General features: G+C 37.8%; 1 protein-coding gene across 1 annotated transcript in view; it reads right to left on the reverse strand.

The window, feature by feature from the left end:
• Positions 1-14,883, reverse strand: part of PREX2 (phosphatidylinositol-3,4,5-trisphosphate dependent Rac exchange factor 2) — a 1,787,099-nt gene that overhangs the window by 1,531,936 nt on the left and 240,280 nt on the right. Inside the window, exon 7 of the mRNA XM_044066265.1 lies at positions 3,871-4,004. Coding sequence (XP_043922200.1) covers positions 3,871-4,004 — 134 coding nt within the window. The remainder of the gene's footprint in view (positions 1-3,870; positions 4,005-14,883) is intronic.

Here is a 14,883-nt window from a genome sequence, read left to right on the forward strand (position 1 = left end):
AATTCAATCACGTGTTGTTGATATCTGTGTAGTTTGGTAAAGTGTCTGATATCTCTCTCTCTCTATATATATATATATATATATATATATATATATATATATATATACGTGTATAGATATATATATATATATATATATATATATATATATATATATATATATATATATATATATATATATATATATATATTTATATACATATATATATACATACATACATACATACACAAACAGACACACACACACACACACACACACACACACACACACACACACACACACACACACACACGTATATAAATTGGTGCTACTACAAAACTGCAACTTTCACAACACAGACTGCTACCAGAAAGAGATATATCCCTTTGTGCTCCACAGTTAAATAGACTAATTGTTGTTGTTTGTCTTTCGGCCTTTCCTGGTTAGGAGTCGCCACAGCGGAACTCCGGTCCGCTAATGACTGGCAGTAGATTTTCACGAACACCGAAGTGCCAGCTCGATGTCCAACCTTCAACGAAGGCATGCCCATTTACGCATGTCTTTCGAACGCCACCCAACCATGGGGAGGACATGCAGACTCCAAACAGAAGGTACTCCCTGCACTCCAGCCGAGAATCGAATGGGAGAACCTCTTGCTGTGAGGCAACAATGCTACTGCTGCACCACTGTGGCTGTCTTAGTTAAATAGACTAATTTCACTAACTGCAAATTCATTAACTGTCAATGCAAGTTAAATTTAGTTGGAAAGCAACTGTTTGTGTTGTATGCAAAAATGAAGAAAAAGATGAAAAAAAGAGCTTTACATCATTTCAACTTTTGCAACAGCCACTTCTAAACAATTAGTTAGTTATTCAAATGTTACAGTACCTTCTCCAATAAAAAATAGACCAAAAAAGTAGAATAACACCAAAACAATATCATGCAATGAAAAAATCTAAAGTATTAAGTCAGTGAATGAGTTTGCATGGAAAAATTCTTGCAGATTAGGAATGATCTTGAGTAATATGTAGGCCAACACTACAATGCACAATTATAAATCAATAGGAGGAATATCCAAGTGTAGATATGTGAGATTAACATGAAAGAACCCTCATACAGAGAGTCCAGTATAATATATCCTTGGACATATTCTCCCATTGTCTAGATGGGAGTGAGAGAGGTATGGAAATATGTTCACTAACCCATAGTGAAAACACAATAAAATTTAGAAAGTGAAAACATGGCAAGTTGTTAATAAGAGGGAATGTAATATATATATATATATATATATATATATATATATATACACACACACACACACACACACACACACACACACACACACACACGGTTCCACTAACATCGAAAACCTATAACATCTAAATTCATAACATCTAAACCACAACATCTAAAACCCAAAACATCTAAAACTCATAACATCGAATCTCAAAACATTGAAAGCTACAAAGTAATTATAAATAACATCCCACAGAGGTTTGCTACGTTTATACAAGCCCCCCTGCACCCCCCATGTCCCCCATAAATTAAATATCCCAACTCTGAGGTCACACTACAGTGGGGGAAAAAGTTAATTTCCTAACCCCACTGTAGTGCGACCTTGGAGTTGGTATATTTAATTTACGGGGTGTGGGAGGGGTGGAGCCCCCTATTTGGGGGGGTGCAGGGGGGCATGTAGTAAACAGTGTGTGGGATGTTATTTATAGTTGCTTTGTAGTTTTCATTGTTTTGCTATTCGATGTTATGAGTTTTAGATGTTTTGGATTTTCAATCATTTGGTCTCGCTGTTTTGAATTTAGATGTTATGAGCTTTCGATCATATGAAGTGGAACCACACACACACATATAGTACATAAAATGACCTGATGCTAAGATGCATGGATTATATGGTGTCAGTAATTCCTGAAAATGCCTGTGTCATGAATACCTCCTATACTCAGTTAAAGATAATAAAACTGCTTAACTGATTTATGCTTAGTGGCTACAACCTTATAAGAGAAATGAAACACAACAAGGAATTTGGTCGGCAGTCCATATCTAGGAAAAAGCTTCTATACAGAACTGTAGTGCATAAGCATTACATGCCTTTCTCGCAGAACAGTCCAACAGCATCAACCCAGCAGTCACATTATTAAACAATAAAATTTCATTTTCATACACTACCATTCCAGGAATTATAACAGTGATTGTTAACTATATTTTCGGTAATCACTATGATTGCATTATAATGTCTTCAGGTTTCTACTGGTAAGCAAAATTAAAACAGATTCCAAATAAAGAATACCAAAGAAAGCAAAGTGAATGCTTTACAGGAAGTAGATATTAAGAAATAAATCCACATTCTGGTGAATGAGTGTTCTGTCCTAAAATGTCAAATTAAAAAACAAAAACTGAGTGTTTTTCCACTACCGGTGCCAAATTCCAAAATGTTATTGTGTTTTTCCAGAAAAGTACAAAACCAGTCTTAAAAAAGTGGGTCTCTGCTATTGTCTTAGCAGTGGGTGCTTTGTGTAACCAAACTGCACCGGGCCTTCTATTGTCTTCTGAGTGCTTATAATGACTAGCAGTGTAACTATCTGCTTGCATGGCGCTACAGTCGCCTGTGCTTCTACACCATAAAATGAAAGCATTCACACCCAGGGAAGACCAGTGCTAGAAAGAAACAGCGACAGCATATATTACATGTAGTATTATGTGAAAATCTGCAGATGGTATATAGCCAAGCTTCATTAAGTTAAATTAGCTCAGTTTCAGTTCATTTCTTTATATCTATTTATGTATACATAGCAGAAAATATATATTTTTCAAATATATATTTTATATTGCCTAATCACACAAATCTAACAGTGGCTTGAAGACATGCATGAACTGCTACATAAACATAGCCAACTACCTTGACATGAAAGCCATACACTTTTGTAAACTGTGTACATAAAGGAATTGTGTAACTTCAGAATTTAGGCCGTGTAGTAATTCACATTCCAGAGGTGTGTAACTGGTACTTAATTAACTGTTCACTTACATCACAAAACAAAACGCAAATACATATTTGACACACACACACACACATATACAATATAGATATATATATATGCGTGTGTGTGCGCGCACGCGCGTGTGTGTCTGTATGTATACAGACACACACACACATCGAAATACTGGTGATTGATGCCAGCATGCAGGAAATCTAATTAGCCAAAAAATCCAAACTATGAAAAGAAAAACAATTGTAAAAGGAAATGAAACAGATTCCCTTTGCAATCAGCTCACCAAAGCTCTACCATTAAATTCAGATATACTTCATCTGAATAGTGGTAGTGTTATAGAAAGTTTTTTTCTCAGGTAAGGTGTAGGGCTGGAGTAAGAGACAGTGGCAGGGTTAGGGTTCACATGCACTAGTATGGTGGTGTAATGGGGTGCTCCTGCACAGCCTTACTAGTGCATTCTAACTCTAATCCCAATATTACACCTGCCCATATTGTCAACCTTACACCTTACATTAGAAAAAAACATTTCTGTAACACTGCCACATAAAGTAGCACACATGCACAACCCTAAATCTATCACCTTCCCCAGCCTTTACTCTAACCTTAACCAGAAAATACTTATATACACACTTCATCATTAATGCTGAAATATATATGTAGGTATATGTGTGTGTGTGCATGTATGTATATATGTAATTGTGTACACATACACATATCTCTGTCTCTATATGTACACACACACACACACACACACACATATATATATATATATATATATATATATATATATATATATATATATATATATGTATGCGTGTGTATACATACATGCACATATAAGACACTACTTGTTTGCTATTTACAGAAAAATGAATTAGTTACTTACCTGTGTTTCTTTTTGCAGTATACCAGAAGGTTGTCAAACAGAAAGAAAACTCGTTCTTGGATGTTGCCAGCAGAAATTTTCAGTAAGACCCCCTGCATAAGCATTTCACTGCATGCATCTGTTATGCTGGACCCCTAAACAGAAGAAGACTGCAGAATTAGGCACTATAAACACATTATAAAAATACTGCATTCCAATCCAGGCAATGATTATATCAAATCTACAGACTAACCTATGAAAGCATTTGGATTTAAGGTAAAATGTTTACATGACAATTTATGTGTCTATTCACTCTTTTAATCAAGTAAAGCCCATTAGGCACAATGGGTCTTTATATTGATTCACATGGATCATAGGCCTGTTTATATGACTTTCCCAGTATCATTTAGTATGCATGTGGAGGTTGTGGGACTCAAACCCAGGTCAACAGAATACTGTAGCTTACCATATCAGTTTAGTCAGTTAGAGTATGAACTGGTTCATCTGAAATGCTGTATCATAAAAGTATAGATTTTGGTATGTTGTCTTAAAGAATTAGAAGAGTAGTGCTTGTACTACTAGTGTTTGTTTTTCAAACCAGTGCTATGTCATACTTCTCAAGAAGGCATCAAACAATTGATCTGGTTCAAAGAAAAACAATCAGCAGGTTAGTAAACAAGTGACTGGAAATTGGATATAAAGTGTCAACTATTACTGTCAGGACAATGAGTTTCAGAAAGCAACATTCTCTTCCTTTGATATTTGTCTTGCAGGACGTCATACTGACATGGCATTCCTGTAACTAGCTACCAAATGTGGAATAGTCCCTACTGATCTTTATAGTTACTCAAAGACATATTTTGCTGCTGTATATAATTATTAGTTTTTTCAAATGCATCATTTGTTTAATTTTTATTATTGTTCTGTGCAATGTCATTTGTTGTGCTTCTTGGAGGTCTTCAGCAAACAGGATATACAACATATTACAGCCTTAAAAGGTCTCTCTGTTTCCATAACGTACAGACATAAACAATGAGTCTGTATTGCCATCTCATGCTAGACTAAATAATTAAAGGAATATTAAAAGTTTCACATTCATGGCTAATTCACTGTGTTAATGCCAGCAACGTGTTACTTTATTAAAAGAAACAGATGGATATTCATTCTAATATTTTGTATGAGAATGGAAACCATAACATTTTTTTCATTTAAGTCTAAATATAGCCACTTATTCATAGTGTCAAGTAACACACTAAACATCTCCTTCTGTTAGGAAACTGGTGTGCAGTCTCCTGTGTTCTCCTCCCCTGTCAGCTACTATTCAAGCACTAGATGTTTGCACAGTAAAATCATGCATGATACAGTGCAAAGTTTTACAAAGTAATATTCTGAAAGTTACTTATGTCCACTGACAACATACAATTGATAGCACTGCAGTTATTCGGCACGCAACAGAAACGGCCTACATCACATCTCATAAACATCAATGAAGTCATGTCCCTCTGAAGTGAACTGCTTATCAGCCTTTTGTCAGAATAAATTTATTATGTATTCCTGATCAAGGTAGGATAGCAGCCAAAATATCTCTGCAGGTGCTTCCTGGGTAGTAGAAATTACTTTCAAAGACATACACATTATTTTAAGTAGAATGACTTAATTCACGATCAGGATTTCTGAGTCTTTGAAGTTTTTAGCTTGATGTGTCACATATACCTGAGTATATCTTTTTATTATCTGGTAAAAATTTAGAATGGAGGTATGTTTTTAAACATAGGCTCATTGTGATGATGGTTAGCTACAAGAAATATCCTAATAAGTTAATTTAGCATGTGACATTTGGCCATACACTCACTGTAGTACTGATAACACTTATTATTTACTTTTATTTATTTATTTATCTCTTGTTGATTGCGTTAGTCCCACAAAGCTAGTGCTCTCTTTTCAGGGGGGACCCGAGTTGCTATTTAATACTGCTAGGGGAGATTCATTCAGGACATCGGAGGACTTCTCCTGTTCATTTCAATACGTGCCATGAGATCTTTTACATCCTGCTACGCTACTCAAGCAAATGGAACCTCGGTTTAACATCTCATCCAAAGGAAGAACACACAACATGGATATACAACTACTTCTGACAAAAACCAAATCGCCGTTTATGCCATGGTGTGTTGACAGCATTTTGTTTGCTATCATTTGCTCTAGTTGCCTTTTCAGATGACAAAAATAACAGTTAGCTGGCTACATCAGCGATTCATAAAGCAAGCTGCCAGTCCTGCTTTCATTTCTGGCTCTCTAGTGAAAGTGTCACATGGTGTGATGCATTTGCTGAATGCACCAAACTGACAAAGTTTTGCACTTCACTGATAACCAGCGTGAAGAGGTAAGCCCTTTATCCTAAGGTACAGCAACATCTGATATAATATTGGATATGATTAAGGTGTATGTTCTCATAAACCATTTTAACATAAAAAATGGTATGCACTACACTGGAATAATAATGGTTAAGACAATTATTCTCTTGTGAAACTAAGTCATTGCAAGCTGCACCCAAGTTTTGCTTATACTTGCTGTGGCTACCACTTAATGTATATTGCTGAAATGTTTTGTTAATCATTTCCCTTATTGTAGTGTTTCTTATCCACATTTTCTTCTCCCATTCATTTTCAGTACATTTCTCTGGCCCTGTCTTGTCCTGGTATCAATAAATAGCCCCATCTTTTACTGTGTGGTGTGCCCCAGCTACTAAGTGCTAAGAATCACTGTGTAACGACAGCAAGAAAAGTAACTTATGTACGTTGCACTCTAGTTTAACTTTCCACTTGAATGTAATGATTGCCTGGTTAAAATAAGCTATTTCCCTTTGTAATAATTTTTTTTTTAGATGTCCACAGTGCTCTCTGCCTACCTGGTATCGCACTGTTGAACGCTCAGCCGGGGCCGCCGCCATTAAAGACTCTCAGTACCCTCACGTAACAGTTCTTCTTTCCCCCTTTTACAAGTAGTGTTTGCATACTCTGTAAATTATCTCCTGCCCTGGTCTAATTTTAACATTTCATACCAAAGCACTTTGCCCTATTTCTGCTGGTCTGCTGATTGTTTTTTGTTTTTTTTTGGCTTACCTCCTTGTCTTCTATAACAGGGCTTGGCTCAACCTGCTCTGTTTGCCCTCGCTTTGCTCGGACTCACTCCACTCCCCTACGCTACTCCCATTCCCATCCACCCCTCTTTCATTACATTTATACTTAGTTAGACACCTCCTTTCCTGCATCCCATCTCCCACCCTCACTTCCATTATATCACTTCCTTTCAAACAACTCTTTCTTCCACTCTCACCCACCATGAATCTTATATTCAATCAAACATTACTTCTACTCTCAATCTCCATTCTTCTTCTAACTCTTACATTTACCACAGACTTTTCAGAAAGCATCCAGGCTACTATAAACTCTCCAACTCACATCAACCTCTTCACTCTTAACTCATATTCTGAAATAGGCCCTATCTCACTACTAAGATCTCTTACATTACATGAAATATCTCCTATGTCCTATCCTTTCTCTCTTGCTTCAGCGACATCCACCCTAACCCCAGTCCAGCTTCTTCCCACACCCCCAATAATACCAGAACCCTCCACCTAACTAAAGTTAATTTTCAGAATATCTGTAATAAAACTACTGAATTACATGCATAGCTGTCACAAAATAACACCACTATCCTCGCAGCCACAGAAACATGGCTTAAAACATCCATCCCAGATTCTGAGATTCTCGCTCCTAATTATAACATAATCAGGTCAGATAGACAACATAAAAAGTGTGGGAGTGTAGCCATCATCTACCCCATCTTCTATGTCCTATCCCTTCTCTCTCACTCTGGTGACATCCACCTTAACCCCGGTCCAGCTTCCTCTCACACCCCCAATAATACCAGAACCCTCCACCTAACTAATGTTAATTTTCAGAGTATCTATAATAAAACTACTGAATTACATGCATGGCTGTCACAAAATAACACCACTATCCTCGCAGCCATAGAAATTTGGCTTAAAACATTTATCCCAGACTCTGAGATTCTCCCTAGCAATTATAACATAATCAGGTCAGACAGACAACATAAAAAGAGTGGGGGCATAGCCATGATCTACCCCAGCACCTTTAGCCAAATGCAATTTAAAGGCCAAATTCCCAAATTCCATAATGCTGAAATTTTAATCTCTTTCCTTGATATCAACCACTCTATAAAGCTCTGTATATCAGTCATCTATATTCCTCCTGGGAATAACATTCCCATTCCAGAAGAGTTTATATCATAGATATCTAATGTCATAAAGAAAGAAACAATAATCCTAAGTGACATGAACATTGACTGGGCCCATATCTCCTGTAAACTTTCTACCTCTAGCATTAATCTGTATCATTTCACACAACTTATTACCACCAGCACTAGATATAACAAAAGCAATGAAGGAACTGTCTTAGACTGGATATTAGTCTCTGACCCCACCAAGTATATATCCTCAGGTACTATGCCCAACTCCTTTAGCGATCATCTACCTGCCCTTACCATTCGCTCCTGCCCACATATGCAACAAACCCATACCTTCAAACTAGTCCAAAACCTGTCCAAATATAACCCCATCTCCCTTAATACCACCCTAAAAAGCATGAATTGAAACTCTTAAATCTCTCCCCTTAGATGATGCCTTACAGTTCTTCAACAACACTTTTCTAGAAATTCTAAGTAAAATAGCTCCCAACAGAACCAAAAGGATCAAATCCAATAATGCCCCCTGGCTATCTAAAACCCCCAAAGATATCATGCATGCTAGGGACAAAGTCTGGAAACTCTGGCTGAAATCTAGAAATACTACTGACCTCATTCAATACAAGCAGCTCCGCAACCAAGTTAAAAAAACTTGTGACCAAAGATAAACAGTCATACTTCTGGGCCAAACAATCATATAAAACAAAGAACCCTAAACTCTTCTGGTCCTCTATCAACAACCTACTAACACCTGGCACTAAACCCAACCCCTTCCCACATCCTGACATGCAACCTGAACAAATAGCCAGTCTCTTTAATTCATATTTCATAGACACCATAGCCAAAATTACAGCGACTTTCTCCATTCCACTCCCAAATGTTCTACATCCTCACCATCCCCTTCACCACAAAGCTTCACCCCTCTGCCCTGCTATACCACTCCCAACACCTTCTCTCCTCAAGCTAATAGCACACAACAAACCTCTCACCCTTGATTTAATCTCTCACCCATCTCCACCTCTTTTATTAAACAACTATTGTTAAGACTAAAACCATGCTCAAACTCAGCAGATTCCTGCTAAATTTCTAAAATTCAGTGACATACTCTATAAGCATCCTGATAAATAGATCCCTTCAGGAGGCCTATGCCCCCAATTTATTGAAAAAAGCCATCATCTTACCACTTCACAAAGGTGGCCCATTGCTATACTGTCCCCTGTCTCCAAAATTCTTGAAAAATGTGTACAAAACAACTCTTAAAATACCTACTGAAAAACAACATCCTTTCCTCTACACAACATGGGTTCCACACCGGCCATAGCACATCCACTGCACTTATCTCCTTCCTTGACAAAATCACCAAAGCTCGTGATTCGGGTAACATAGGGTCAACCATTTTTCTGGACTTATCAAAAGCATTCGACACCATCTCCCACCCTATCCTCCTCTCCCATCTATCTGCTCTAGGCCTAACTCCCTATTCTGTTAACTGGTTCACAAACCGAGAGCATGCAGTCAAATGGCATAATTCCATCTCCCCATTTTTGCACAATCCAACAGGGGTACCTCAGGGCTCTGTCCTAGGCCCTCTCTTGTTTAATATTTTCATTAATAACCTGAACCATATTATTCAGCATGGGTCTCTAATTCAGTATGCAGATGACTTTACAATAGTCTGCTGTGCTAAAACCCTGGATAGCCTGTAGAAATCTGCCCAAGCAACATTTACCACAGTCAAAAATGGCTTCACAAAAACCATCTCTCCTTAAATCCAAAAAAATCCAAACTGATGATATTCCTCCCAAGAAAAATACCCCTACCAACAATTGCAACCTTGAAATCTACTCAATTGACTCTACCAAGATCGAGTTAGTAACCCATACTAAATTACTGGGAGTAATAATCGATGAAAACCTCAAATCTGACCTTCACATTCAGGACTGTATAAGTAAAACCCACAAAAAACGTGGACTTTTCTACTGACATAATAAATTCCTCTCCCGCTCAACCAAACAAAAATTTAGCCTCCTCATACCTCCTACCCTCACTAACCTATGGCATCCCATCACTACTAAATCTACAGTCCTCACTACTCACAAAATTGGAATCTTGCTATAACAAGGCAGCAAAATTCACCACCAATAATCACCATTCTGCACACCACTGTCTAGCACTCAAACAATTGCAATGGCTGGAACTCCCCCACTACCTACTTCTCCTACAGCTACACACACACAAAGATCCGAAAACAAATTCCTCCTCCAAGTCCATAAACCCAAGTTACCAGTAGGACAAGTACTATACTCTTGGATAACAGCCAAAGCCTGGAACAACCTCCCTCCCTCTATCCACTCTCAACAATGCCAGTCTATATTTCGAAAGGAATTACACCTTCATTTTCTATCCAAATGGATATGCAACTGTTCCACTACTGAATCCGCCATAACCTAATTCACCCAAGTATTCAGATATACATACTCTAGCCTATTCTAGCGTTGCAAACTTCTGACTCCAACCGACTCTAACTTGCCCCAAAACTACCTACCATTATCTCTACAAAACACTTCCCTGACACTCTCTCCCTAGTGCTTAAGCCTCCCCTTCCTCACCCATTCCCCCCTCATCAGTCTATTCTCTCCTCTCTCTCCTTTCCCATCCTATTTGTCTTCCAAAAAATGTTATCTTCTTGTCACATCAAAACACAATTGTTCTATATAGTTACTCTTTTAACACTTAACACTGTCATGTTTCTTTGTTATTCCTGTATTGCAACAATCAGAAAACTTATAACCTGTGTATTCACTTTGTAACATCCACTTGTAATTTTCTGTTGTTATTTCTCTCTTGTTATTTTCAAATTTGATACGATGTTATGTATTTAAATTAACTGTATGGAGCTTTTCTCCCCGGGCCTCCACCGAAAATGGGATTCTGAGCCCAGTGGACTTTCCCAGTAAACAAAAGACAATAAATAAATCAATAAATAAATCAATAAATACATCTCCATAAAAAAAAATATATGAATGTAGTCAGTATCAAATATTAATATACAGCAAGAAACTGGCGTACTATGTATTGACACAACAGCAAATATTATACAGAGACATGCCAGCTGTGGAAAAAAATGTAGCCATATTCATTTTAGAAACTACTAAACATTCTGTTACATATGTTTATGAGTCATTCAGCATTCATAGGTTCATAAGAGGTTACTAGGCTAACATCCCTAAAGCCCTTATAAGTCTAGCCATATTTATCCCAAGTTGCCCCAATTGTCAATGGTTAGGTAAGTGAAGTTCACAGAGGTAAGGGTCTATGGTAGTTAATACCAACTTCCTCTGTCCAGGAGGGACATGGGAGCCACCCCAGGAGTGAGTTTTGATCACCCATCCCTTGATCTAGGTTGCATTTGAAGAGGGTCAGGGAGGTGCTCTGATTTACGTGAACTGGAAGCTTGTTCCAGAGAAGTGGAAGTCTCTGGGAGATGTATCCATCTCTACAGCATGATCTGTTCATGTCAGAGGCTAGATTAAGATCCCTGGAGCAAGTGACCCTCGTGCAGTTTGATAGCATTTCCATCAGGACCTGGTCAGAGACTTCCCTGTAAGCCAGGTATAGGTCACCCCTTAGCAACCTGTAGGAGACAGAATACAGCGACAGGGCTTTCAGACTTTCTGCATAAGACTTGTTTTTTGTACCCTGTAATTTCTTGGTGAGAAACCTATGTGGTCTTTCCAACTGCTGTAGGTGTCTGGTGAGGTACATGCAAAAGGGAGCATTGTACTCAATTATTAGTCTGATGAAGCAGTCAGTGGGCACACAGAAGAGAAACTAATCTAGAATGGGCTGCCACTTTTTCGAACACATGCACTTTGATCATCCACTTAATCAGTTCATGTTCATGGGTGAGCCACAAACAATTCCAGCAGTCAGTGGGCACACAGAAGAGAAACTAATCTCAGGTGGGCTGCCACTTTTTAGGAGGACACAGACACAGACACAGACAAACACACACACACACACACACACACACACACACACACACACACACACACACACACACACACACACACACACACACACACACACACACACCTACAGGAAATCTGGATGTTCAAAAGTTCATTTGCAAAATGTCTTTGAGATGCTGGAAGAAACCATAGCAGCCAGTGGAAATCCACGTATTCACAGGAAGGACATTCAAATTCCACATAGATGGCAGTCCAACTAAGAAACAAAATGCAGAATCAAGCACTGTAAGACATTTTGGCATAGAGATTAATTAGGCAGCATTTATTTATATTGAGGTCTACAAAATATATATTATTGTTTGCTAACCACTTAATTTTGTTATAATTGCCTTTACTTAACTCCATGACTGAAAAGGGACACTGGACCAGCCCATCCACCTGGTCAACAAAGGAAATTAAAATAAATCGAATAGTATTAACATTTTTCTCATTTGTCTGACTATACTCATTGCAAGGAGTTTAGAAGCAGGAAACAACGCCATTATTATTTAAAGGCATAGAAAGTAGATGAGATAAGAGGGTATGAGTACAGATTTATATGTCTAAGATATATTAGGCTTCAGCTGGATTTGTTCCAGTCACCCAGAGTGTGACACCTGAAGGGTGCTTTTACTTTATTCTTACCAGTAACATTGTTTTAATAGTTTTAGTATTGTAGTTATCTTGTTGTGAAGTGTGGATAGTTCACATTTCGTGTATTTCTTTTCTTCAGTGATATTGGAACATTTAAATGTTATCAATGCCAAGCATGTTTCCATAGTGTCCATACTTGGTCCTGATACTGCTTAAATTGTGTGGTGAACCACTGCTGTGAACCTTCCCTGTGCTCTCCTGATAACAGAAATCAGTTTGGTCAGTAAGCCTGTGAGTTACTGGGTTGAATTAATGTTAACTGCCCCTAGTACTGGACACCACTGACCTATTTAAATTCTTTGAGACAGGCTTCTTCACCTCACTGTGTTTATGATCTTGATGTGAAGATGTATGCCAGAAATGTTACCTTTTATCGGACCAGGAGAATAAGAAATGAGTGGGGGCCAAAATGAGGGTAGTTAGATCTACTCTGATGTGTCAACACACATATGAGTTACTGACGGGCTTACAGTTGCAGGAAGTTAATCTTATTCTTGTTAAGTTGGTTTATATTAAATTCACCTATAATCAGTATACTTTTGGCTTGGATTAAGTGTAGCCATGGGTAGGTTATTTCTTTTTCTGGTTATGCTAGATAACAGGTAGAAAATCAGGGGTCTATATTAAATCAATGAACACTTAAAAAAGTGAACACTGATTTATCGACCCCCATGTAAGTGAATGCTTACAATCCCAAACACTTAGTACAGCAATTTTTTTCCCAGGGAAAAAAGAAATCACTGTTCCAAAAAAGAAAAAAAAAACAACAACTTTAAAACATTACCTAAAGTGGGGGGCTTCACCCCCCAACCCACACCCCCCTTACTTAAATATACCAACTCAGAGATCATACTACAGTGACAAAAACAGCAAAATAACAAAGGCGGCCAAGCGATTTCTTTCCCAGGGAAAGAATTTGCTTATATGCCGTTTCGGTATTTTGCCATTTCGTGCTTTCAAGTTTGATCAAGACACATTTAAAAGAATGCATCTTCAATCATATAATAGGGAACCGAAAATCAGTCATTACAAAGTCTGACAGGGTATCCAATAGTTATATCTGCAAATTCCCAGTGAATTCTAAGACCATCTATGTGGATAACTCTTGAACTAATGTGACAGGACTATGTTCACTGATAAGAAGGAAGATTCCAAAAACAGTTATCTTTCCTGGTGTGTCTGTACCATAATGTGTACTACCCTTTGAGCAAATTAAGAGGGTAGTATCAGATATGACAAGATGTATTATTCCAAAGGCATTTATCTGTGTGGATGGAGAGAAATGTTATTCTGTCACCAGCATAGTTTGGGTATTGCCAAAAATAATTAGACACATTAGACTATCATTAAGGATGTTTTCTTATAGTGAGCTGGGTGTTTGGAAGGGTTTCACTATCCACTGTTACATTCAGACTCTTTAGCACAAAGTATGAGAAAATCAATATGTCAAGTGACCTAACTCAACCAGGGGCAATGTGTACTCACCCAGGGGCAATGTGTACTCACCCAGGAGCAATGTGTACACTGATCACAACAAGAAAGGTACTGTTCTGGTAGAGGTAATGCAGGTGCATAAACTTTTGAGAAGAATAAGCAAGTTTTCTAACCCAAAACATGTAGATATAAGAAAACAGAAGATACAGAGGTTCTTTATAAAAGTTCTGTCCATGCCTGTTAGGCTATGGCAGATTAGCATATGTTGTTTTTCCTTAGTATATCTTACAGGAATGAGCCTAGATCTGTGAAGCATGTATGGTACTTTGTCAGCCTTGAGTTATAAGGTCCCTGGTAAGGACTGGATAGGACTGAAGAGGTTGTGGCACTGGATAGTATTTCTGCTTTCCACATTTTTCTTTTTTTTTTTTTTTGATATTGGAAAGGATCTGAAGGTGGAACAGTACTGAATAGTTGAATGTAAAAAAGAACATCATCATCATCATCATAATAATAATAATAATACTATAAGGCAGGCACTGTAGATCTATTAGACTAACTGGCATAAAAATAACAGAATAATCAGCAGATGAGTTAAAGACAGGCATTAAGAATACATCTGAATAGCTGACCTCAGGTGGGATGGTGGCAGTGAATGTGGTGGGAGCCACCT

This window comes from Protopterus annectens, chromosome 3.part1 (assembly GCF_019279795.1).
Source record: "Protopterus annectens isolate FY-2018-M chromosome 3.part1, PAN1.0, whole genome shotgun sequence".
In the NCBI taxonomy this organism is placed as follows: domain Eukaryota; kingdom Metazoa; phylum Chordata; order Ceratodontiformes; family Protopteridae; genus Protopterus; species Protopterus annectens.